Source organism: Anoplophora glabripennis, unplaced genomic scaffold (genome assembly GCF_000390285.2).
Source record: "Anoplophora glabripennis isolate ALB-LARVAE unplaced genomic scaffold, Agla_2.0 scaffold496, whole genome shotgun sequence".
Taxonomy (NCBI): Eukaryota; Metazoa; Arthropoda; class Insecta; order Coleoptera; family Cerambycidae; genus Anoplophora; species Anoplophora glabripennis.
Genome location: NW_019417305.1, coordinates 281,820 through 309,418, shown reverse-complemented (window position 1 = coordinate 309,418; position 27,599 = coordinate 281,820). Strand labels below are relative to the sequence as shown.

The window sequence follows — 27,599 nt, the reverse complement described above, 5'->3', positions numbered from 1 at the left end:
TGTGAATCTTATAGCACAGGAGGACCGTCTACATTTCTCTTTCCTATGCTTTAGCCATGATGTGTCTCGTAATTTATACTCGAATAGTCATTGGGCGAGTCCGGTGTTGGTAGACCAGTCCGCCTGATGTAGAATCGACGGCGGCGCGCTAGTCGTCAAAGCAAACCTGTATTGGTCCACTAGGTCGTAAATAATTTTTTGCATGGTATTCTATAGTTAGTTTGGTGTGAAACGCAGTTCACTTGGCTTTGTCAGTGCCGTAGAGAGCAGTGCTTGGCGTAGTATATTTATTGTTATTATTAATTATTAGTTAATATTAATATTTGTTCATATCGCAACCAGTAAAGGGTAATAGTTATTAAAATAAATATTATATGTAATTATCTAGTAATTTAGCATGGCTTTCCGGAGAAATAACCCGGGAAAATCCCTAAATAGTCGAGCCGGTTTTTGTCTAGAGCGTCGAAACAAACTCAGAGTTTAAAAACAAAGGTTTACACGACACGTACTAAGCCAACGTATTATTTTAAATATGTTTGAAAAGAGAAAATAGTGAACAATGTGATAAAGAAATTAGGAAACGGATTAGCGAATTAACCAAGATATCAAAAACGACAATTTATCGCGTAATTAAAGAATTATTAATCACGGTACAAAGAAGAAACGGAAAAAAACAAAATTAAAGGATATTGACGATTTTACCAGAGATGTAATGTAATACGGCGCACAATTTATATGTATAAACTGGGTACGATCTATAGTACTACATACCATAACGATCATTTATGATCCTACTTTGCTTGCTGGCATCAATTAAGATTATTAAAAATTTAAATTTGAATAGGACATAAAAAATGCAGCAAAACTATTTTACGTTAACAGGTAAAAATCATGCAATAAAAGTTAATAGTGCTCGCTATCGCGACATGATAATCCAGTTTTTTTCTGCCTAAATTGCAAAATATGAATGTAGACGTCAGACGATGCCACATGCCATACAGCCCGAGAAACAATTGAATCATTTCCTGGTCGTGTAATTTCCCAGTTTGGTGATCAGAATTGGCCTGCCAGTACCTACATCCGATTTAACGCTGTTGGACTTTTTTCTTTGAGGTTTTTTTAGGTGGAGGGTTTATGCCAACAAGTCCAAGACCACCCACCCACCCCTTGAAGGACGAAATCCAGCCGCATTTATGCAAAACAATCATGGAAAATTTCGACAAGAGTGCGTTTGTGCCATTTGGAGGGCATTTGCCCGATGTGCTATTCCAAACATAACCATACACTGTATACTTCTTGAACCAATACAAAATTTACAATTTTTTATTAAGAAACTGTGTTTTCTATAAAAATTACTTCTAGTGCGAATTTTTGGACACCGTTTATTTAAAAAATTAGGTTATGTACTGCTGGTTAAATCCTTAGTGAAATTAGAGTTAAAGGGATATATTTAACGCCCAGTATACACAAAATTTCATACAGCGGTGATTTTTTCCCATCGATTTAGTCCGATACGGGACGGCTGCGGTATGTGCTGTATCCGGGCGGCTCGCGTACCGCGCGGTGAATATTAAACGAATATTATTATTGAATTAATGAGGAAATAGCGCCGAAAGTGAATTTCGGAGAGATAACGGGCGAGGTCGAGTAAAGTTGAATCAAAGGGCAGATATTAAATTTGCGGAATTTTGCGGTGTTCTGCCCCGCTGTAAATTGGACAGAAAGGAGTATAATCAGTTCCCTTGAGTGAATAAATTCCGTGAATGCCTAGCCGTTTGCAGCGCCGCGCCGATAGCCTAAATAATTATAATGTGTTTGAATCAATAGATCCGGAGATAACGCGAGGAGATTTCGAGGCATCGGGCACGTACTGGGCGATTTTTTAACCGTAACCGACACTGGACAGAAAATCACTTCAAATTTATAATTACAACGCATACGAGATTTGTTCACAAAATAGCAGAACTTTTTGAATTATGCGCTAATGGAGATATGCGGTTGGCAGCACGTCGTTGCACATAACTTCCTCTGTAACCACAGTTCTTGGATTGTTGATGTTTCATTTAATTTTCGTGATAAAGTTTAAAAAAATTAAGTTCGATTATTTTCTGAACACTTTAGTATTAGTGTAGTATGTAATTATTCAAGACAACTGTAGCATATTATAATCAAACTTATGTTTTCTTGAAAGAAAATTGTAGCAGGTCACAGAGTGGCGTAAGTGGGAAGTAGCACGATAGATGGAGCTACTTACGCTCTGTGTATACACATCTCCTTGTGTAACGACACTTAAGCAGCTGGATCGTTCTAACGACATAATGATGAGGACCATCAATAAGTCCCAAACCGACCTGTCTGGTTGGTTAAACTTACGAACGATCCTAGCTGTTGTAATATTTTTTTTTATTACTGAGAAATATTTATATCCAAATATATTCTTAAAATAAGTATTTACAATCATTTAACCAAAACTATTCAATTTTGTATTAAACAAACGATACATTAATGTTCAATACAAAAGGCTTGTGATTTTATATTTGATTTAAACTATCTCTCTGCCATTAACAATAATAAAATCATCCGAACTTGTCCCAAATAAAATACACGCTTGTGCTAAGAGTGCGACTGTGAACGATGGGGTTAAGAGAGGGCGGCTAGCCATGTCGACTGTTAGTTGACAGCAGGTAAGACGAGGTAAAGTGGTTCTTCAAGACAGACGTTTATGTAGTCTGAGAAATAAATATAAAATAGTGATTTGGTTTCTTCCCTGGGACATTCAACGAAAATTTATTTTTTCATATTTACTGTCTCCCTTCATAAACTACGTTGTGGTTGTTACAGAACAACTTCATTCCATTTGTGACTGAATTTGTGAATACGTTCGTAGTTATATTTTGTTTTCAACTAAGTTCTGTAAATATCAGTAAACGCTTGTATATGTAGTCCTGGATGCCAAAATATTATTAGTTTGGGTCAGAACATAGGTTTTGATTCTCTTTGGTAATTGTAAATTCTAATTTAATAAATTTTATTATCAAAATCAGTCCCACAGTTCATGACTTGCAGATCTGAGTACCAATTAGTTTATGAAAAAATGTATGGATGGATTGAAAATATTAACAAGTGTTACACATTCTAATTTTTATATTGTAAGGATAACTTAGTTTTTATCGAAATGTACATATCTATTTACTGTTCTGTTTATTAATTTTTGGAACCCCCTTAAAATGATACTCCTATGGAATTGCATTATCCTTATGTGAGAATGGGTCATTGCCTACTATTTTGGACCCGGATAAATTGGATATATTAGTTGTTAAACATGTATTCGCAAATACGTTGGCTTAAAATAAACTCAAAAAAAAATCATGCAACGGTTGTTTTTTTGTGGAATATTTTAACGAAAAAACTGACAATGAAAAGAGAATTATTTGTTTAAGTTTATAAAATGCTTCCCTTTTTCTGTAACTTTATACAAAATTAAATTAAATATAATTACATGTATACACTTAATTTATATGTGACTATGATGTTTTTAAGACGAAAGCGATTTAATTTGGAAACGTCACCTTACAATGATGCCTGTTTTGTCTTTCATTTATGCATATTTTCAGTGTCAATGTTTTAGCTAGGCAAAAATAATTCTAGAATAACAACTCCTGACGGATTTTATTCAACCATTTTCCAATTTTTTTTCCATAGTTAGAATTATTCTTCTAAGCAATATTAGTCACTTTATCTAATTTAAAGAAAGCTTTAAATTGGCTTCTATGTAAAATCAAGCGGGGGAAACCACAATCGTAATTTACCGCGACCAAAATACCCGAAGACCAAAAGTTCCGTCGCCAGATCTCGCTCGGAAAGAGAGTTGATTTTCGTTCCCCGATCTCCCGAAGAACAGCCCCTGACGTCACCGCTGACATGTGATTGTCTCCGGAAGGGTATCGATTGGATGCCCCCCGGCTGAGGCATAGTCGTTTCTGGATCCGCTTCTAATGTCGTTTGTCGTTAGTTTGTTGACACTTTGATTCTCGGGCGTCAAAACCGGCGCGGCACGGCGTTGCCGCAGCGCGACGCCTATCGCACTTCCGATACGTCTTATTTTATGGACGTTTTTGCGGAACCGGAATACATACATAGCGAGGAGAGCGTCCCGGTTGATTTTTTGCCGCGAGCGCGGGGCGTGCGGGGAATAGGAAAGCTGTGCGGGTTTTTTATTCAGAGGTTTCTAATAAATAAAGAGCGAGAGACGCCTCGAGATAGATCCTGACGCCAACTGATGGTTTTCGCTAATGTTTCCAATTTTTGTAAATAAAAATGGATAAGTGGGCAAGGCGGGACATCACAGTGGTTCTATTTTAAATTTTCTAATGAAAAAAGACTGAAAATGCCGCAGTAAAGTCCTCTGAAGCAAACTAATGACTTTCTCCGATGTTTCGAATATAAACACTAAATTACTAGCAAAAAAAATACAAACATTTAGAATTTTCACTCACCTTTCTTGTTGTTCAGATCGTCAGAAAGGATCGTAGGTGGCGGGCTCAGAGGTTGCAAAGGGAAGGAAGTGTTTCCAGGTGAGTACCAAGGCGTCGGCCTCCAACTGGTCTGATTACCGTTGAGAAGCCGCAACTTGTCGTAGACACTGTCGTTTCCTGTCGACACTGGTGGCGTAGAGGCCTGTTCCTTTTGAGCGGCTAGATTGCGGAGTACCCTGTTGATTGACGATACCTAAAAAAAAAATTAAATATATTAATATATAGTGGTTTGGTCTTCAAGTGAGGAGAAAAACTGTAAGTAGCATGGAAAACTTTATTCTACTAATTTCGCTGGTAACACGAGACATAACCGAGCAGGGACTAGGCTTCGAGACTTCTGGTTCGTGCCTCGAAATGTTTTCGGTTTTTATCCTTATCCCCAGGTACCTACTTTTATTACTCTATCCTAATTAACGCTTATCCGGATCATTACCTACTCGGTTTGTGCTTATGTACCCTAATAAACAACAACTAATTTATGTTTACAGCCTACTTATTCTAATCTCATTTGCTAAATACATTTATTTGGGATAATCTCGGATAATTCAAAGTATAATTTATATGGCTCGTAAATTCCCGGAAAGCAAAATATATTTATTGGGGAAGGTACTAAATGTATTTGTAGCGTACCGCTGCAAGTATAATTAACCTTTTAAACAGACAATAAGTTCAGTTTGGTACTGTGGAGAAAGAACAAATACCTATAATTCAATTTATGAGTAACGATTTTTGAGTATTGTATTTCTACGGAGAGAATATTTGGTCCTTCGAGCCGGATATAATTTGATTGATTGCAACATGTTAACGCATTTTTCATTTCACTTTTATTTGCCTTGTCTTGTCAGTAGAATAAAAATCATTATATCATTTAAAAAATTATTTGTCATGTCAAAATATTCCCTTTCTCCCTTTATCGGCAAAATATTTCGAAACAGATTTCGAAAAAATATTGTTAGATACACAGTTGTGAAGTCGTGGTTTTCATTTTCGCGTTTTGAATAGAATATTTAAATAAACATTATATTTTGGGATTATGCCGAGAATCGGAAAACTATAAATAGAACAACAAAGGTTTCCTATTACCGCCGGTCCGGTCCCTGACCTGAGGGGCTTATTTTTCAAAGGATGAGTAAATTCTTCGCAGCATCACCGTTTATTGGATGCATGCAAATTTCCATGGCAACGTCCCCTCGAACGGCGCTACGCTATGTCTCTATTCCCCAAAACAAAAACGTTATGGATTTTTAAGCAAAATGCGCAAGTACTTATTTTCCTTAAGCGAATTTCCACGGATTTCTCTCAGGGCTTTCCGTACGTATCCTCTGCCGTGATCTGTGAAAACTGTCCACATACAAATGACATATTAATGATTTATTTCATTAATGATATGATTTTTTATATAAAATTAACTAAATCACAAACGCATCAATTATACCGAAGTATTTTTGAAAAGAAGCAGGGTATTTTGTTTATAATATTGATATTATCGTTTCCAGGGACGTAAGAAATTGTTATTAAAAAAAATACAAGCCACAAATACAATTCAAAAGGTAGCTTTAATTTTTTTCTTAACATAATCCGCTTATAGAATCCCTTATGGTGTCCTTCAAATAACTGGAAACATTACATTTAAATGTGTAGCAACAGCTGTTTTGCCCAACAAGAGGATTTCAATTTTTGACGTACAAAACACAACTGAGGATGGTTTATTTTGCATGAGTGAACTCTAATTTACCTTTTTAATTGTACTATTAAGGGAATAATGTCTAAAATATTTAATAAATTAGAGCTGTCTGACTTGAAATACACCTTGAAGTTAGAGTAACGTAAAGTAAGATTTTTTCATTTATAACGACCTTTGGTAACACTTTCTATTCTATAAAAAATATATGGGGTAAACTGGAGTAATATGGCAATTTTCTCAAATGGTCTATGTCCGTCGACGGGGAACAAGGCACAATAGGTTGCTATAAACATTTATGTGCATATAATATATATTAATTCTACCAAGTCTATAAAAATTGTAACGAGACTATACTATTGAGTCAAACGACCATACTATTTAAGCGTTGGGGTAATGACCGACATAGAGAGTATGGCAACATACAAAGTTTATTAATGAACAGTTACTATTCGAGCTATTTGCAGTTCTTATGAGCGTACCTAAGTCAAGGTAAGCACATTTGGTGACATGAAATAATTTGGTGGTAATATGATACAGCTTGTGCCATATTGCCCCATTGTGTCATATTTACTTGGAAGTAAAGATTATGGTAAAAGTGCATAATGAGAGACATGATCCGTATTACCCCATACCGTTGAAGATGGTTTGAAGAAAGTTACAGTACTCAAACATTTGGGTTCAAGAAGGCTAAAATAGGGAGATAAAATTGTCTATATTCCTCTCTATGGATCCAAACTCTGTACAATATTCAGATTTTTGCAATTATTACTTATTATCATACATTTTAATACTTCTGATAGTGTATACAAGTATTTGCATAATTGAATAAGATAGATAAAATAGTTCATTTTACCCTATGCAGTTAAAATTTTGTTAAGTTTACAACGGTCAAATTTTAACAATCATTAGATATGTCTTTTAACGCTTCAATTAGATGATTCTGTAAGGGAAGGACAAAGATAAAAATGGCCCATATTTCCCTATACAACAAAAATGTTGATCAAGGAAGCCTATACGGAAATAAATGGTCCATATTCCCCTATGGAAACCAATTAAGTTCCAGTAATGATTTCACTTTTGTGAATCTTTTACTGTTTCTAGCGATGATGGTATATCGAAGTATGTAATTGTGTTAACAGAATATGACATATATAAAATGGCACATATCCCCCATACAAGTAAAATTCTGTTAAAAAATATTACAATACAATGAAACTTCGGCAATTCACATCTGCATATTTCTATATACTACTAACTGTGGCAGAAAAAAGCTTGTACGTATTCCACAATGGAAGAATTAAAATTCTTTTCAAGAAACTACTAATTAACTTTTGGTAATGATTACATATTTTCGTGTTTTTATATGTCTTTCCGATTTCAATTTAAGACCAAAGAGCTACCAACTTCGGTCGCTACGCAACAACTTGGCATTGAAATATGAAAAAGTTGTTCCCATATTCATTTAGCCATACCCATATACAGGTCTGGTCGCTCAGTTGAAGAATAGGCGCGCGGGCAAAAGCCGCACACACACAACCGTGCTGGGCGACCGGCCATAAATTTCAGTTGTTGACAGATTGCCTAGCAGTGCAGTGCAGCAATGCGGAATTTGGTGCGATTCAGATAATTTAAATTTATTATAGGCACCTTATATTAATTATTCATATTACAATTGCGAAAGGGAGAAATAAGAGAGATATTTTGTTTACTAACATTATTACAACATGGCATTTTGGAGACCTTTTGAAGCGGAACAAAACGAAATACCGCCAGATAATATTGAATTAGTAGAACCGGTTGTTGATGAAACAGATTTAAAAATAAAGATTTATATGTTCAATCTCGGCGTCTCATTTTAAATATTTACGATTGTTTAAAAAAGGAAGAAAATGAAAAATCAGATAATGAAAATAGAATTCACATATTAACTAAAGCTTCAGTGTCCACAATTTTTCATGTTATTAAACAAGGTGTTATATGTATACCATTGCGTTAAGAGGAAGCGATAACAAAAATTTAAAAATATCGACGACAGGCATAATTCGGCGGACATTTTATAATTTATACAAAGAAAAAATATGTTGGAGCCCAAATGAACATATAACAGAAATTTTCTACAAATTATTACAATGTTTTACCTTTAGCAGAAAACTTTTTTAGGGACGCCTAAATTTTATTGCTAGGCGTTTTTATACATCTTCAACTGACTTCGGAAAGACTTATAACACTGATGGTCGGTATAGTGGTCTTATGCTATTAGCATCATAGTTTTCTTTCTACAACCCACATCGACAGACTTAGATAAATCAGTTTTTTAATTCTGAATATTCCATTATCTCCCGTATATATCGGTCCGAACACGTTAAACGGATTCTAATGGATAGATAAAGTTATTCAATGGGTGGCGCGGGTATTTCTAGGGGTATATATTCGTGTACAGCGGAACAGAGGACGAACCGCATTGATTGGAGCATCTCCCAGCCAGTCAAGCGAGAGAAATCAACTTTAAAACGGCACCGAACGGCGTCCCCCAGCGCATCATCTACCCCAAAATACACGGCATTGGGCGAAGCTACGCTGATAACGGCTTTTAATTACGTTACGGAGGCCCCAAAGGCACCCGGGGTTTCTTTTTTTAATAAAATTCCCAACCGAACGTAAGAAAAATGTTGCGTATATTTTTTTGCCTCACTTCTGAATCGTTGCTGCCATATTTTCGTTATCTCTTAAATAAAAATAAAAAAGGATTTGAATGTCTAAGTTTGAATTCAAATTTACCGCCTTTTGCAGCTAACTGTATTATCGACCGACAATATTTACATAATTTCAAATGAAAATTGGTTATATCTGTAGAGAAAAGTGCATATGAGAAGGGCACCAAATTCATCTGAAAAATTAAGTCGATCTGTTACCGAAGTTTTCGAAAATGACGTGCTCTCCTGCGAGTAAACATTAGTTTTTGTTGTCGAGCAGCGAAGGAAGGCTGTTTTGGCAGCCTACTACGAAAATAGCAGCAGCGAGACGAGGAGGGTTCGGAATAGTGCCTAATACGCGGAAGAGTGAAGTTATATAAGAGGCTCGTCACGCAGGTTAAACTGATGATTACAAACTGATTAAAAGGGACCTGATGCTGTTATCGCGAGCTTATGCCGTCGTTTAATGCGGGGGAAAGCCGCCCTATTCCCTGGAAAATGACGGGGTAATCGATACTCGCTATTTAAATCTTGGGAGCCCGTCTAACTCATTTTTAATGTCTTCCCAAGTACTTATCCCTCGGATAATATTTTGATAAAATTACTGCGCGGATTTATTCATAAGTCATTCTCGGGTACGTCTCCAGAAATTTGAAAAAAACGTAGCTTAAGGACTTCACGGTTCAAATGTAACCAGCACTACAGTTTTTCTTTCATTGAATGCGGGATTATGTTTGAACAAAGCCTTTAAAAATTTTTTTAATAGTCGCATTTCCCAATAAACACATAAATATACTAAGAGAAAAATCTCAAGACACTCCGTATATGAAATATATAATATTTTGTGTGTATTTAAATCCCGACATTTCAAATTTCCAATCTGAGCTACAAATAGATAATACTTTGAAGTTTAAGAATTTTTTTAAAGCTTTTATAAGTAATTCGCCTAGACTTCAAAATAATGTTTAAATGCAGCAGAAAGTTTATCTCAGATTTAAACGAAATTAGTTTTATCACATTTTGAGACATAGCGCCAAGCTGGTTAGCAAGATTAATGACCATTTCCACCAACTTACAATTAGGTAAAGTATAAGTTGATAGATTTGCTTAACTAGAGAACGAATAAGATAATGAAATGATTTCTAACAATTTAAATTCGTACCAAATCCATAAACATAAACACCAGACGACATTCCAGAATTAAAAATTTCGCGGATGTTTCTAATCCGCCACTTGAGGTCCCAACAACGATGCGATCGGTCTCCTACCATTCAAAATTCAAAATTTCGCGGATGTTTCGAAATTTCGGCACACAGGGTGATGCAAAAACCCAAACCAAACATTTCCAGGTGTTCTAAATTGGGAAAATCTGACAGGTCCACCAACGGGGAGCAAACATCCGCGTCGTGGCGCCCAACGTGGGACCGACAACCCACCTATCTTTTGGCGCAACCAAGAGATCAACCGGAGGCCTTAATTTTGGAGGAAACAGAGACCAGAGGAATTCCCCGACACTATCAGCCGTTTCCATACACATCAGCCACCCTGCATAATCCAGGATAATAATAAGAGACAAGTGTATACAAATACGTCGATCCCGCTTTTTTCACCGAACAGTTCTCGTCCGATTCCGGCTTTCCCGCTGCCGCAACTGCACGCCAATCAGCCCACATCGGATCGCATTAATTTCTTCTAATTAATTAAGTTCTAAATTCCTCGCCGCGTCGTCCCCACAAAAAGCAAAAGAAATGCCCGGCCGCGATATACGCTGCCACCTCGAGTGTGAATAACTCTCGACGACACGTACCGGACCGGCCCGGCGAGGTTACATGAGCGCCGTGGCTAGTGATGCGAAAACTAACCAGATATAGGAATCGGAGACCTTGTAATCCGAATAAGACAACGTGGGATTCTATTTATAAGAGAGCAAGAGTGTTTTCGTTTTTATCAGACGGATTAAGGTTATCACTCGATATCATCTGGATTGGGCTGGGAAGTCAACGGGAATATGATAGTTATCCGGCTCTGATATGCCTTGTTACCACCGCGGGATTGTACAGGGTGTTCCAAACTCGATAGTATAGACTTACTGTGAGGATACAAAAAATTTAAAGAAAATTTGGGACAAGTGGTGTTAAATGGGATGAAGTAAGCTCAATTTTCAATCGAAAGTATTATCTTTGGGATTTGACAGAAACAACTAACGACGTCATCAATTATATTTTTTTCCAGAAACATATCCAAATTTTTTTCCCATACTATCGAATTTGAGACACCCTGTACATATTTGGAAGGAACTGTATCAACTTCTACCAGATAAACACCAAAACACCGTGGTTTTGTGAATTTTATTGATTTGCCACGCGACTGGTCGCAATGCAACGCTCGTTACGTGGATTCCAGTAAAAAAGAAATGATTTTTCATTCGAGCAGACGATTTGTGAAAGGGGGGTGGCTCAGTTCTAATAGAAGGGACCGTTTAAAATCGTAATGTGCAATAATCTGTACTTGGGCACGTGTTCGACGCGTGGCGTATGAGTTTGGCTATATTGCTGGTCTCTCGACCAAAAAACTTATTACGTTTATTAGAGCTCGAATTTCAAAAGATATCCCGACGGAATCGAGCCCATTGTGTATAACATATGTAGCTCTTTTATTAAGGGGATAATTTATTTCATTTACATTTTTTAAATTCCTTATGGAATGGTTCACTTAAAAAATATCCAACCCTATAACTCAAATATTAAAAGAGAGTAGAGTATTGTAAAAAGTATTGTATAGTTCACAAAAGGTCTTAGTGTCGACAATTCTTTACTTCGGAAATTTTGTTCGTAATTTTTTCATAGTGTAAGTTCTCTATGTGAGAATAGAAGTCATTCCTTAAAAAACGACATGAGTAGCATACATCATTATCAAAATATGTCCAATTAAATTTTATTCAATTTTAGTAAATATAATACCTACGAAAATGAACATATCAAATTAATGTATTTTTAGAAGAATGTAGAAGTACTTAAGAAAAATCAAAACCCTTTAACATTGGAAATGTTAAATTAGTTGAAAATATAATTGTTAGGAAAATGTATAGAATCCAACAACCCAAATACAGTGTTCTATTATATCACTGTATAACTTTCCACTATATGATTGCGACCGCTGGGCGCAGGGGTGATCCGATCGGAGTGATTTTGGTGTTGCTGTTAGGTTGCACATGACAAGAGTTTTGGTGATATACCAATAAGAGTATGCAGCTAGGGGTGGTTCTGACATTTTTGGCGGTTTTCTGAGTTTTCTGAGCCACAACAAAAATAATATTGATTTTACTTTACTAAGTTATCAAGAAAGATTGATTTTCGAAACATTAATTATAATAATTGTAGACCTTGGTGTAGGAAGAGAATAACACCAATATACATACAGGGTCGGAAAGTCCCCATGGTTTATCGGCCGTTACATGAGAGCGATAAAGAAAGTCTTAGAAATCCGTGCGATAGGGAAAGATGGCTATAATGAAAGCGTCTAATAGTCACCGCCCATTTCGCCCTTCCACAAATAAGATCCACTTCTTATTAATGGATGCTCAATATTATCTGACTGATTCATTAAAATAGCATGATGCGACGTACTACTAGAACCTGGAGTTGAAGTCTCATTGTAAAGAATGTCAGCAACATAACTTTCTGCAAATGTGGCTGATTTCCACCCACTATGTCTCTTGATTGCTAATACATCTCTCCAGCCAGTAACGTTGCCGATGTTCTTCGGAATGAATGGCCTGTATATGTTTCAGGATGTTCTACTTTCAAAAACTGTGCAATCTTATTAGGAATCACAGAAAGGGTATTCTTGCCGACTGGTTGGTTGTAACATCTACCTGCTTGATAGCGCATAAACGAGCGTGAAATTTCAGTTTTAATTTCCAATCTAATCTTGATATATTTCTTGAGAATTTCTAGGTGAGAAACAGAACCAAGACGAGAAGTAATTGTAAACGTATATGACATACCATTTTTAAAATCTGGAATTGTAACTACAATAATGTCATAGAATTTTTGAAATTGACGTTGTTCAAAGTAAGCTTGCATAACTCATAAGAACAGCATGCTCCTGCAATACCTAAGACCGTCACTGTCACTACCTTCATTAGCAAATATGTGTTATCGAGTGTCTGAATGAGAAAATCGTTGACTTGTTCTCTTGTAAAAACGTTTGACTTTTTAGGTATATTTAGGTCATTCTTACGCTTCAAAATTGCTCTCAGCTTGGGGTATTTTGATATATCCACGTTCTCCTCTATGAAAATAGTTGACTTAATCATTGAGTATTCACTCCACAACCCGCCGGTGACTTTAAAGTTCTTGACAGCAGTGACATTACAGAAACACAGGTATTTTTGTTCTGGCACCATTCTTTCAAATTTTCGTAGCTCACTTTCTACTTTTCGGGCAATAAAAATCCGCAGCCAGCATTTGCTGCACATTCTATTTGAAAATCACTCATTTAGAAATAATAATTCAAAAACCAGCAAAATTGCAACTTTTATGTAGCTTTCTTTATAAACTACAAAATCAAAATAACCAATGCGACTTCGGGCAAGATTTCGAATAATGTCAAAATGAATTGATTAAGAAATGTCAAAAAATAAAACCTAATCTTTATTTTATGAACCATAAAGAACTGTGTGTGTTAAGTATAATTTACCAGTCTCGGACTCTAAATAATACTTACATCCTTTATGGTGTAAATAACTATTTTTTAAGCCAGTATTTTTTTGTCATATCATTTGACTAAATACATATAACATTCGTATATAAGTTAAAGGCAAATATTCGCATAAATAGTGATAATATAATAAATAAACCCCACTTTCGGACATATCTTGAACCTCATCTTCAGGCAAACCTCGCAAAAGTCCGTTTTAAATGCAGTATAGTGATATTTTACCACTTTAGACTTCAATTATCGACTTCATAAAGGATCCAGTGCTCCCAAAGCCAAGAAAGTGGTTCACAGGCTCTCGAGGTGTATTGTTTGAAGGAAACCGATCCGCCTGTCGGACGCTGAAGTGCTGACGGACCGACAGACGTCAAACGTCAAAGAACAAGGCCACCTTGCTTTGGGAACGGACCCGCTCGAACTGCATGTGCAGTGCACCTCGAAGGAGCGGAGACCGAGTCGTTCCTCGCGGCAGAGGGAGAAAAAAACCATCCCGCGAGGGTCTTTATGTCGAAGTTTTCAGCATTATTGCTACCGGAGCACAATAGTTTGATGGCAAAGGTCACAATGGGCATCACGGGGCGACAGTCAATGAAACGGTGTCCCGCTGGTTCCTTTTTGACGTACGTGACCTGCACCATTGACAGCGAACTTCGACAGCGCGACTAATAATGGATAAGGTACTTGCAATCAGGAGCATGTTGATTGTTTGGATTTTAATTTCGAAATACCGATGTAATCTCGATGAGAACCTTTGGGGTCTCATGAGGCACGGAGGGCGATGCGAATCGGCCGATTCTTTGTTTTATATTAAAAACTGATAGGGATTTCATTAGCTTATGTGCGAGCGTAGGGTTCTAAAGAGAAAATTCGGAATAGTGAATATTCCTTAAGGGCCCCATATTATTTAAATAGTATTTTCCGCAAAGGCAAATAATTTCAAACATTTAATAACTGAATAATCTAAAGCTTATCAAATAATAGGAATGTTATGTCATGCCACCTGAGTATTTTCAAAGACGCCGCAGTAAAACGAATAAACAGGTGCAAAAAATGATCAAACCATCAAGGTTTTAGGTACTGAAATCTACGAAAATACTAACTTTTTTATATATAATTCCACATGTAAATATTCTTATAACATTTACTTGCTTAGTCCTACATATAAAATTGTTTACTTTTATTTATAAGTACGTGAAAATAATTCTTAAAATGTGGGGTTAGGATAACAGCAAACGCGTGTTTTACAAACGCTTTTTTTTTTAATTATTATTTTATTTGAGTACATTTAAATGGTAACAATGAATAAACAATACATACATATTATACAGGATTTTATTTGTGTGCTTACTTTTGTTCTACACGTTTTACTTTTAAAGATTTCAGTACCTAAAAACGCCAGAAATTTCACTATTTCTCGGCCAGGAATATGGCCACCTTAAGAAATATAGCACGCTGGCTATTAATTTTCTCATTTTTTCTCTTAGTCTCAATATTCATACAGTGAGATTAGTAATAACAAAGGAAAAAAAATAACTGAAACAAGAGTTATAGACATCGTTGATAGATTTAAGAGAACGACTGTCTGCGTCGAGATGCCACCAGGTCGTGAAAGAAGCAATAGTCCAGAAAATATAGAGTTGGACGCGACTTTTTGTTTCGGCAAGCTGAATTTATCACTATAGATGCTAAATATTATGTATAATAACATATTAGTTTCCTAAGTCATAAAAATGGGGGGAAGATTGTTTACAGGGTGGTTAATTGTATAATTTTTACATAAATTCACGTTTTTCGCTTATAACTTTTTTCCGTTCATTTCCACGAGAAAATAGTGTAGTACTTTTTTTCGTCTTCAAAAGACCTACAAAACTAGCCCTCGAGCGTCAAAAAATATTGATTAGATCAGAAGAAGTTTATTTATGACTTTTGAATTAAACATTTATAAACTGCGTTATTATTACCAGAACGTATTGGCATCGTATCCTCTCATTCCTTGTCACTGTCTAATAACTCACACGAAATCTGGAATAGGTAAGTTGAATAGTTTACAAGTTATAGCCTTGGGATTTGACAGAAACGACTAATGACGTCATCAATTATTTTTTTCTAGAAACATACCCATTTTTTTCCTGTTAAAAAGCTCTCTTGTCGTGTGGAACCCTTAGTATACCCTTGGAACCTATTTTACCCTAAATAAGCTAAGACAGTTTCAAGGTAGTGAAAAGCAACGAATATGCATGAATTTGGGTCGTGTACTAACACTGGCCAGAGACTTCTGCTCTGGTTATAGAACTTTAAGATACTAGGGTAGACGTTCAATCGCAGTTTATGCTGGCTCAGCCAAATTTTTAAAAATTGTTCACAGGAGGCAAAAAGAAATAAAACTTATCACTCTATACGTTAATACGAATACTCTTTTTCATAAATCAATTTGAAGAATCACCCTCAGAAATATTTCAGACTTGTTAGGAAACATCATATACTAAACGAATACAAATAGGTGCACTTTCAACGCAAAACATTGCAGGGGCGAAGAGTTTATTGTCACCGGGCTTAGTAGCGCGGCATTATAAGTGTATTTCTAGTTTCCGTCAGCGGACGCGCCTTCCACATTAAGAAGGGGTTGTTTGTTCCGTCGCGACGCGGATCTTAGGGATCCGAAAGACAATTTTAAACTAAGATCCGTATATCGAACCGGTGGCGTGGAATTATGCTGTGTAATGCGAGGGGTCGCAGGCAGCAAACCGTAAAGAGTGTGTAGTGGAGTCACGGAGGGTGCATAGATTTGCCGGCTGCCTCGCAAGAAGAGAGCACTGCACCCCCACGCGTCCCCGGCCTTCTTGACCTAAACCAAATATTAGCGCATCGATTTTATCGTCGGCACGAATTTGATAACCGGCGATAGTTCGCGCTTGGCTCGATTTATTGGCGATGGTGTCTTTTTGTCCCACTTATCTGTGTGTAGCCTAGAAGTTGCAATTTTTTTTAAACACATTTGCAACTATTTTTCATAATTTCTTTCCTTACAACCTTGAATCAACTTTTAGAACTACCTACTTTTATTGTTTTTATTCTATCATATTTCTCTTTAGATTTTCAAAATACCAAATGTTAATTAATATTTTTTTGACAAAAAAATTGATGATTTTTGGTAAATTCGTTATGATTTTTGATCGAATTCCTTTTGCCCAAGTTTAACTTTGTGATCTGCTGTCTAGCATAATATTATAGAAACAACATACTGTAACTTAAAAATGTTTAAATTTATTACCGATGTTGTAAAATAGCAATAATTCATGAAAAAAGACAAAATAATCAAGTTTTTTGGATAATTTTTTAAAAATATTTTAATTGCTCCAAGGGCATTCTAATTTTGGTAAAAAAACTTTAGAGTATAATAAAACAACACACCAAATTTGCTTGCCGGCTCTCACATTCACCTCAAAACAGATCCGCCCTGGTCTATCAGGCCTTTGAAGAATTTACCCGAAAACCGGATATTTGTGTGGGAGAGGGAACGAAATATTATTATTGTGTACGAAAAAAAAAACTTACGCTCGGTATGTTGTCGTTGGTGCAGACCCCTTCCTGCAGCAACCGGTCCCTGATTTCCCAGGCAAATATAGACGGGCATTCCCTCTTGTAGGAGGAGATTTTGGAGACGACTTCCGCGGTAGCCACCCTGGGTTTAGATCCGCCGATGGCCCGCGGTCGGATAGAGCCGGTTTCGTAGTATCTGGGGACAGAGAAAGGTAAGGTGCTTTACAGACATCAAATATCTGAAATGACAAAGAGTGTGGTCGAACAAATTGCTACTTCCTACGTCTATTTCGGGTAACTAAGGCCATGAATACGATAAATCTTAAAATATATATAGGTATTTCAAAAGGTCATGTCATCTGAAAGGGCAATTCACAAAAATAACGGAAATGAACCCTACTGTATACGTATGTCAGAAATAGTGATCAAGTATATGCGAAGAAATCTAGGAAAATTGAAGAAAAATGAGTTTCTATAAAAAGAAACAATTTTTCAAAGAATTATAAAGCTTTAACATGTATGAGCGTTTGAAGAAAACGAGAGAGACAGGAACAATGAATACAATATACATACTTAACTGCTTAAAAAAAATAAAATAAAAAAATGAAAGAAATAATAGTAAAATAAGAGGGAAATGATCAACTCTACCAAAAACTGTACAATCAAAAGGACAAACTTTTTAAAAATTTGTCTAATTAAAATTGAAAGAAAAAAAAACGATAAATAAGGAAATATTTAAAAGGAATATGTCAATATTTATTAAATCGACTGTAGATGATGCCACCACTTGCCAAATATTTGCCAAATGTATACAAATGCAGTATCGTGTAGATGGTGCATATCGATTCGTGTTCGTGTTCTCAAAGTATGACACAGAACTGACTGTTGGTTATCAATACAGGAAAATGGAAATAGCAGATAGGAAACCGCAAGCGGGGATATTTCTGGCACGACACGAAATATTTTATTTAGAATTCCATTTTGGTAAGTTTACCGTCTCAAAGGATGCGACGTCGTACTAAATAATTTTTCCCCGTAATTTTCATCATGTGAAAGTGCTTATTTAAAGAAAATATATAAGATATTTACTCCCCTTTCAAAAGATATAAGACGATACGTATTGAGAAACTAAACACTTCCAGATTTTGTCAGCGTTGCTTTGGAAAAAGGATACAGTTAAAACTTATATTCATTTATGACATTATATTTTTGTAAAATAACAGTTTTATAGAGACAAAGGATGTCAATAATGAATATAAACATTAAAAGTATCTTGTTTTCATAGCGACGTTGATAAAATCAGTAACAGACTTGATCAAACCAGTGTTTCTCTCCATACATATCAATTTATATCTTTTGAACGCGATGAGATATTGAAAAACTTTTTTAATAAGAATTACTAAGAAAAATGAGAACTTTGATATGATTTAAAAAAACACGTGTGAAGTTCTGGAAAAATAATTTCGATGACCTCAAGCTCTTAAGGGGGTAAACTTATTAATAAATAATTTTAAGTAGAACTTCCAAAATGTTGGCCAAATAGTCCGCAAATATCTGGCACATGTTTGGCAAGTGAATGCATCATGTGGAACAAGCTTTATATTAACGAATTTACCATTGGTGCTATTTTTGTATAAAAAAATAAAAAAATCATTATCGACTTCATGACACAATGAAAACTTGACAACTATTACCACTGTCACAACTTACAGCCACAAAAAATGCTATACCTGCCAAGGATCTTGGACACACATCCGTTGGAGACCTGCAGGATCCTGGAGATGTCGCAGGGACGAGCCCCCGAATGCGCCAGTTCGACGATTTTCTGCCTGGTGGAATCGGGCAAGGGACGCCCGCTGACGAACACCCCCCCTAGCTGGTTCACACCGCTATGTCCTGTCCACAGTCATACCAGTTAGAATGGTTGCCCATTTTCGCTAGTGCCATGTGGTATCATCGAAACAAACGGAATACTAATAAGCCGCCCCCTCCACCGCACAAGTTACTTACTTTCGATTATATACCGGGGGTATCCACTTATTCGACAGCAAAATATCTGTGGGTGGGTGTTCCTTTGTCAAAATTAACTTTTTGAATAAATTTTGACAGAAGAACACCCTCCGCTCGAATTGAGGGCACCCTGTGTTCCTGAAGGAATTATTTTCTTATATACCACATGGCAACGTTAGTGACACACTAAATATATTTTTAAATTTTGCTTTTAAAATTACAAGGCGACAGTAAAAAAAATCCAATGTTACAAATTAGTATAACTGTGCACGTCATATGGTGTAGCAACGAGCTACGAGAATTTCTCGTCAACTGAACTACCTTGCACGAGAGCGAGGACACGTGCAACGTGAGAGACACTTCGATTTTGACATTAAAAAAGAAAGCAACGCAAAATATGCAACAAATGTACAATGGCGTAAACAATAACTGCGAAAAAAGGTGATCTCTTGTTGAATATTAAAGAGATCTTTCATGTAATAAAAATACCTCCGCCCCTACAAGTAATTTTTTGCATATACCTTTTTCTATCACCACTATGGCAATTTTAGAATCTGTTTCAGAGAGTTTGGTTTATTTTAAGTTAATACGATCTCTTTTTTTTTGTATATGTAATAGCTTTTTAGATTTTTTTATACATTAAAAACCAACAATCTTCAACAAGGAATCACTTCCCCAACTTTTTCGCGTTTATTTAATTACATCCATTAAAAATTCCTACTGTTATTTATATTTCCCAGAACTCTATTAAATCTTTCTTCAAGTTTTCGACCGGATTAAGTTTGACATCTCAAAAGTTCAGTTTGTACCTGCCTGCGGTGCCAAAAGATTAACTTAAATTTGCTTTCTTTCTTGATGTCTATCGGCACCACATTATACGGGTCCTCGTTTTTCAAAACCCAGGCTTCAAGATATGACATTCATCTTGAAATACCTGTAAAAAAAAAGATAGAAGCTAGAAAAGTCATATTTACGAGCAACAAAATTGACATAATTGTAATAGTAAGTAAAAGGATATCATATTTATTACTAACTGTACAGGAAGTCCGAAACAGTGTCCAGAATGCAAAGTTATAGACCCTTAAAAAAATTTTTTATTCCATTTTTTAAAAGATAACAATCACTTTTTTAAATTTTAATGAATGCACTTACTTTTTGCTTCAGCTTTTTCTGTTACATTACTTTAAATTTAAAAAATATATTAATTTTATTTACATCCACACCTGTGTTCGTATAAAGTAATTTCTTTGCTTCTAACAACAAAAAAATATATACTCGAGATATTCTTAGCTTAGAGATATACTAGGTAGGTTTAGGTAAAAAAAAACATTTGCGATTAGCCCAAACAACCTCTATAGCAACTTTCATAAAAGTAGGCACCTTAATTTGCTAAAAAAATAATAAAAAAATCTTTGAAGATCTGTAATATTTACGGAAACGAAACAGTACGAAGGTAACTTCATGTATATCCATTAATTTCCGAACACTTCTGTCATATTAAATTGTATACTTTTATAATCATGACATTAAAATAAGCAACTGCAACAAATCTTAAAAATTCTCTTGATTATAAAGTCGAATGCAGCAGTTCTCAAACTTTTCATAAATCACGACCAACTTTAAAAAAATTTAAACGTTCTTTAAGTATTTCAAGTTATGTTTTTCAGAAAAAGTGTTTGTTGCATTTCGTGTCGCCTTATGTAAATTTATACCACAGCATATACAGGATGTTTGTAAATAAATGCGAAATATTTTAAGGGATGGTTGCCGAAGTTGTTTTGTGAAAAAAAGTTCATATAAACGTATATCGAACTATGCTTCCTTTCCGAGATACAGAGCGTTTAAATTTTAATTTTTTATTTATTTTTATTAATTATTTCAGAATTTTGAAGATATTGAACAGAAATTTGAAAAATGCTTTTGAGGGATAAATGTGCATTTTTTGGGGTGATGCAAATATTTCTACTTGCACCTTCAAACAAAAGATTAACAAAACCTATAATACGATATGTTTTATTTTTTTCCTCAAAAACGGTGCATCCTACGAAAAAAAATTGAAGAGACAGTTTTCATTTAGAATTGATGACGGATTTCTAGAAAAATATCAAAACGCGAAATAGTCAGTGAAGTACCATTATTTTATTAAAAAAGGTTTAAAATTTTAATTTTTTATTTATTTTAATTAATTATTTCAAAGAATTTTGAACATCCTGTATCTCGAAATCGAAGAATTTTTTACCCACATTCATATAAATTTTTTATTTTCAATGTTGAATTGCATTTTTCTTTGACCATAATAAAATAGACCTATAATAAAAGATTAACAAAACCTACAATAAAATATGTTTTGTTTTTTTCCTCAAAAACGGTGCATCCTACGAAAACAATTAAAATGACCAATTTCATTTAGAATTGATGGCGGATTTCTAAAAAAATATCAAAACTGGAAAAAGTCAGTGAAGTACCATTTTTCTATTAAAAAAGGTTGTGGCACTCTCGCACGAACGCCTCTGGTGCAAGTAGAAATATCCGGATCACCCCAAAAAATGCACTTTTATCCCTCCAAAGCGTTTTTCAAATTTCCAGTCAATATCTTTAAAAATCTTTGAAATAATTAATAAAATTAAATAAAAAATTAAAATTTAAACACTGTATCTCAGAAACGAAGCATATTTCGACCTACGTTTATATGAACTTTTTTTCACAAAATAACTTCAGCAAACACCTCCTAAAATATGTCGTACTTATTTACAAACACCCTGTAGAAACCACCAAATTTATTTATCAGCACTTTGATCTTTATTCAGCTGCTTCGATGGCCTTGAATACAGAAGCGGCGGTCAGGACCGTAATAAGTATTTTGTATTTGCGCTGCAAAATAGTAAAATTGTTATTTTAGTTTATCTGAATTAGCTGGTTTCTTGATGCAAATGTTGGGAATCACTGGTCTAATAACGCACGATTTATGACGCGCTAATCCTAATTTTTATTTTACTCAAAAGGGAGCCTTCTTACAGAATCCATTCCCTTCCGTTGGAGACGTAATGCATAATGATCCATTGGTCCAAGGCCAGGCGTTTTAACAGGCGACTTAATCTTCCTCCCAAGGCGTGCTGAGCTCGACAGTGCCACAAAAACTTTGATTAAAATTCTCGGCACAACGGCGAATTCAGTTTTTTCTCCTGGAGGTTTGTCATTGAGAGCGGGGAGTTTCATCAGCGAAGCGGATGATTGACGTTTTTAAGGAAATTTCTCCGTTTTCGTTTCTGGTGATTTCTCGAGGAATTTCCCTGTCCCCGGGACCTCACACTTGTCAGTTACTTTTTATGCCGCTGCTCTCTCCGCCGATGAACGGCTTACTAGTCGGCGCACGTCGCGGCCTCCGGGGATAAAATTGCAGAAAATCCTCAGATACTCAGTTGGATAACCGAAATACAACTTTCCTTATTCTTACACGGTCGCAGAGGGCGTGCGGGGTGAGTCGTACGGCTCAGATTTATCCACTATCTAGCGGGCGCTGCAAAGAATATTTGCAGTCGGTATCTGGTCCTTCGGCACATATTTTTCTTTCTAATATGAATTGTCTTAATCTGTTTTGTATGTTTTCAGTTCTAGAGACGTTTCGGGTTATCTAAATCATCTTCAGGGTGCCTAATTTTTTTTAGAGCTGGACTAACTTAGATTTTGTACAACACATTCATTTATGGCACTGGTAAAGAGACCATTAACTTTTATCTGAGTTCAAATCTATATTGCGTAAGTGCAAACTGCTTATTTGATAGTCCTAACCTCATTCTGATTGTATACTCTTGTATTAAATTGGCATGGAGTAGTTGCTTCCCGCAATATCAGCAGTTGGGAGTTTTGTCTGTCTTTTAAAACTCCCAGTTTCCCCAAGACGCCGATGTAAACGACTAAACGTCATATGGTACGGGATAACGCGATCTGAACAACGTTTTCCATAAAGGTGTTTAGCTGCTAATGATTTACTGTAAGAATTTTCAACACCTTTCGAGGGTTGCAGTGATTAAAAATATCAGTGGAAGCAAACCTTTGATGCGATAAAGAAATATCCCATGTTTCTCCAGCTACGAGAAATAAAATAAAAACTGAATTTTATTTACCCCCCACTATATATAGTAAATAGACTATTATACATTGTTTTTAGGAGGTAAGTGGGTTTTACCGTAGAAGTGGAAGTTGCTATGGACAACGGGAGGTAAGTCAGGTAACTTATCTCCCTAGGGAAAAAAGCGATTTCGAGTTATAAACGCATATTTTATGAACAAATAAATAGAAATATTTGATGAACATTACATTTTATTAATTATTATGAATGAATATTTATAGTAATTGTAACGTTGCCGATGTTCTTCGTATCGCTTGTATATGTTTCAGGATGTTCTTGTTTCAAAAACTGTGCATTCTTGTCTCTTGTAAAAACGTTTGACTTTTTAGGTGTATAGGCGACTTTGCAAGATAATTTTCGAATAATGTCAAAATGAATTGATTAAGAAATGTAAAAAAAAATAAAACCTAATCTTTATTTCATGAACCATAAAGAACTGTAGGAGCAGATAAAATGTTATACAACACGCAGCAGTTAAGTATAATTTACCAGTCTCGGACTCGCTCCGCTCGGGCGCAAAATCGTCCTCGACTGGTAAATAATACTTAACCTCCTTTATGGTGTAAATAACTATTAACCTATCCCTTTTATGGTGTGTAATAGATGTTTTTGGATGGCATTATTAAAGAAGCACCCTGTTCTTTTAGAATTTGCGAATGTGCGGCTGGCCGAGGAAAAAACTACCGGCGAAACTACAAAGCGCATGCAGGCCTCGCGGGCATCGATATATCATCGCCTTTTTCTAAATCGATAGAGAAACTTTCTGTATAAATATAAAGAAGCTCCAACAAAACGTATAAATCAGTAAAATCAGTCTTTTAGGCTGCCAAAGCCGATTCCTTTATTCACTTTTATTCATCCACCACGTGACAAATGGATGCTGCTAGTGAAAGGTGAAGATTTCTCGATTTTTATATATCGAGACCACGCATGAGGGGTTCAAGTCGAGATTTAGGAGGTGGGGCGACGTCTTATCCCATTCACGAGGCATTCAACAACCGAGAAGTCGCTGTTTAACCAACAATGCCACCCCTGTGTATTATTATCTACAGGAAGCCTAAACTTGTCAGTACCAGGGCCGAGAGATGTATCGTTGGTATTTATTGTTTGTTCCGAATTTGTTTTTCTACTTACGGAGTCGATTATTTCGCAGTTCCTAATTTTTATGGTCCCTTTGAGGTCTCAAGAACGGGAGAAAAAAGCAACTAAAGGTCTTCGATAAAAAAAACACTATACAGGGTGTATTTAAATGGAGGGGCACAAATGATACCAGAGGTTCCTTGGGTGAAAATAAGTCGATTTAACCTAACATACCTATATCCCAAGTCGCATAATAAAAAAGGTACAAAAGGTGTCAAAGTGAAAAATAAAAAATGGTTTTTCCTTAATAATTTTTATAATTTTAGTCGGAAATGTTTCAAATTTTCAACAGAGGTTTTTTAATGATGGGAAAAATAATATAATAATGATTTTTGAGTGTCGAATACGAGGCGCCCTCTGCAGGCAACGTTATGCATTGAACATGTAGTAACTTTTTTGCCAACCTCCGTATACAGCTTTTAGTAACAAAATATGAAATTGGACTTTTTTGAACAAAAACGGTATACTTATTGAAAATGGCTAAAGCTAACCGTTGAGGAGATATTTCATAAATTAGTGTAACGGATTTATACCACCACGAACACCAAGGTACAAACAAATAACGAGCGTTCAAATAAAAACGTGGTGGAAGTTGGCTCTGACACATTGGACGTAGGGAGTAGCTTATAGAGACCAACTTAACCTCATTTCTCAACGAGCTGTATAGCAGCTGTCAGTTTCAATAACGGTAATGACTATATAACTTTATTTTAAAGAATAATCGTGATAACAATAACAAACAATTAAAGGAGCTGCGGAAAGTGTCCCCCTCGTTCCAAGCACTTTTTACACCTGTTCCTCAAAGAATTAAAGACATTTTCTAAGATGCTCGGGGTTAATTTCACGAATCTTGTCTATAAGTCGCGCCTGCAGATGGTTTAAATCAGGAATAGGCAGTTCAGAAATAGTGTTTTTAAGGTAAGGCCACAAAAAGAAATCACACGGCGTAATATCACATGACCTCGGTGGAAATTCATGTTCAGCATTGAGACTTATTAGTCGATTTTGGAAAACTTCCCTCAACAGATTCATCGTCTCGCCTGCCGTATGTGCCCTTGCGCCATCTTGTTGAAAGTAAAAGTTTGTAATTACGTTTTCTTCCAGCTGGTTAACAAAAGGAGCGATAATTTCTTCTCTATACCTTTGCGCAGTAAGAGTACCATTAAAAAAAATAGGTCCATAAATCCTCCTTCGATTGAGAGCATACCAAACTCCAATTTTTTGAGCGTGTAGAGGGCCCTCGACAAAAAAATTATCTGGTTTTTCAGAATACCACATTCTCATACTCTGTGAGTTTACGTAACCACTTAAATGAAACCAGGCTTCATCAGAAAAAAAGGTGATATTATGAAGTTCACCGTAGTTGTTTAAAAACCATTCACAAAATACAGCCCGTCACGGAAAATCAACTTCATGAAGTTCTTGCTGACAAGTTAAACGATAGGAGAACAAACGCAAATCTTTTTTTAACACTGTGTGGCAGGTACCGACTGATACTCCCACCATTTGTGATAAAACACGTACAGAAGTTCTTGGCGCATTTTCCATTATTTGTTGGACATTTTCTTTTAATTCTTCAGTCCGCTTTTTAGGTCGGCCGCTTCCTTCTTTTCTTGTTACACTGCCCGTTTCACGAAAAACATTAACACAACGCTGAACTGCACTTTGAAAAATTTTGTACTCAACAACGCCGGGAAATTGATTTTGAAATTCTATGAAACATTCCTCAATAGAATACTTCCATATTCCATCAATCTTGCGTCCGTTTCTAAAGTAGGACTCTATGATAAACACTTTTTGTTCTTGAGAAAACACCATTTTAAACGCATTTTAAAACGAAAATATTCAAATTGATAGCGGCGACATAGCGCTTTGACAGATGACGTTTAAGTTCATTTGCTGTACGCTACGCCCTACGTCCAAATTTTCAGAACCAACTTGACCACGTTTTTATTTGAACGCTCGTTACTTTTGTTAATCAATTCAGAACGCATTGCCTCACAGTACTTATTAGTTGTGTATCTGTATTTTAAAATTCGACCAAAAGGGGGCGCAGGAATGAACTGAGACATTATTTTTCGTTTTAAATTTACTTTTTTGCGTATTTTTTCCTTGACGTTTACTACGGATTAAAAGCGCAGTAAAAGCTAAGTTAGTGACCGAATAACGGTAGGTCATAATTTTACATGAAACAACGTCAAAAGTATTTAAAAACAATCGAAAATAAACACTGTTATGAAACTTTGGGTGTAGAATTAGTTTTCCTGTCACCCGGAGAATATTTTCGGTTAAAAACTCGTACCACCCTGTATAAACTTGTTCATAAAGGAAAAACAATTTCTCTTGTGACATTCTCGTCAATTTACTGTCTTCAATTTATGTGAATGCCATTCGTAAATAGTCACCAACAACGTCTATTCCTGGTTTACCCAGAAAACCGTTTACATCAACATAGAAAGAAGGTATATAGCAAGCCGTATTATATGAGTGGATCAGCGGCCATCTAGTCGAGTGTAAAAATTTCTTCTTCAAACACGGTATCGATTGAACAAAAGTTCTTTATGATAACCTTTGTGAAATTCCTTTTCTTTCCATTTTTTACGAGCTAGGGGCGACCGAGCTCCTTTCTCTCCTTCCGAGTGGACACAGGCATAATTTAAGTCCCCGGGAATGGGCTTCATGCATTTATTTAACGTTATCACTACCCGGCAACACATTTTTACGGTTATTTATGTTATTACCGCACGGCCTTCTTAGTCTCTCCTTCCGGAGATATACACGGACCCGACGGTCCTTTGTTTTATACGGCAATTGTTTTTTCCTGGCTGAGGAACGAGCCGGGCGACGTAATAAGAACAGCTAACGCGATATAAGGCGATAAAAAGGGGTAGTTTGTTTAACAAAATTTAGTAATACGTCTTCGACTGGAGGAAAAATAAAAAAATTGTAATTAAGCCCACTGAAAACAAGAGCAATCCTAGAAATGCAGAAATAGGTTAATTATATTATATCAAAAATCCATTATTATTCAAATTCAATTCCCGGCTAGTCTGCCGTATAGAATTTCGTGGATTTTGTTCGAAATACTGGAACAGTCTAACTGTATTATCATTGTTTTTTATTCTTCGGTCAATTATTTGATTTTTCCG

The 27,599-nt window shown here is 35.8% G+C and overlaps 1 protein-coding gene across 1 annotated transcript in view; it reads right to left on the bottom strand.

Moving 5' to 3' along the window:
- LOC108914910 (paired box protein Pax-6-like) overlaps positions 1–27,167 on the bottom strand; it is a 45,261-nt gene extending 18,094 nt beyond the window's left edge. The window contains exons 1-4 of the mRNA XM_018720827.1: positions 27,053–27,167; positions 18,902–19,067; positions 17,187–17,367; positions 4,497–4,728 (exon numbers count right to left, since the gene is read on the bottom strand). Of these exons, the coding sequence (XP_018576343.1) occupies positions 4,497–4,728; positions 17,187–17,367; positions 18,902–19,067; positions 27,053–27,167 (694 nt within the window). The remainder of the gene's footprint in view (positions 1–4,496; positions 4,729–17,186; positions 17,368–18,901; positions 19,068–27,052) is intronic.
- Positions 27,168–27,599: the final 432 nt, after the last annotated feature.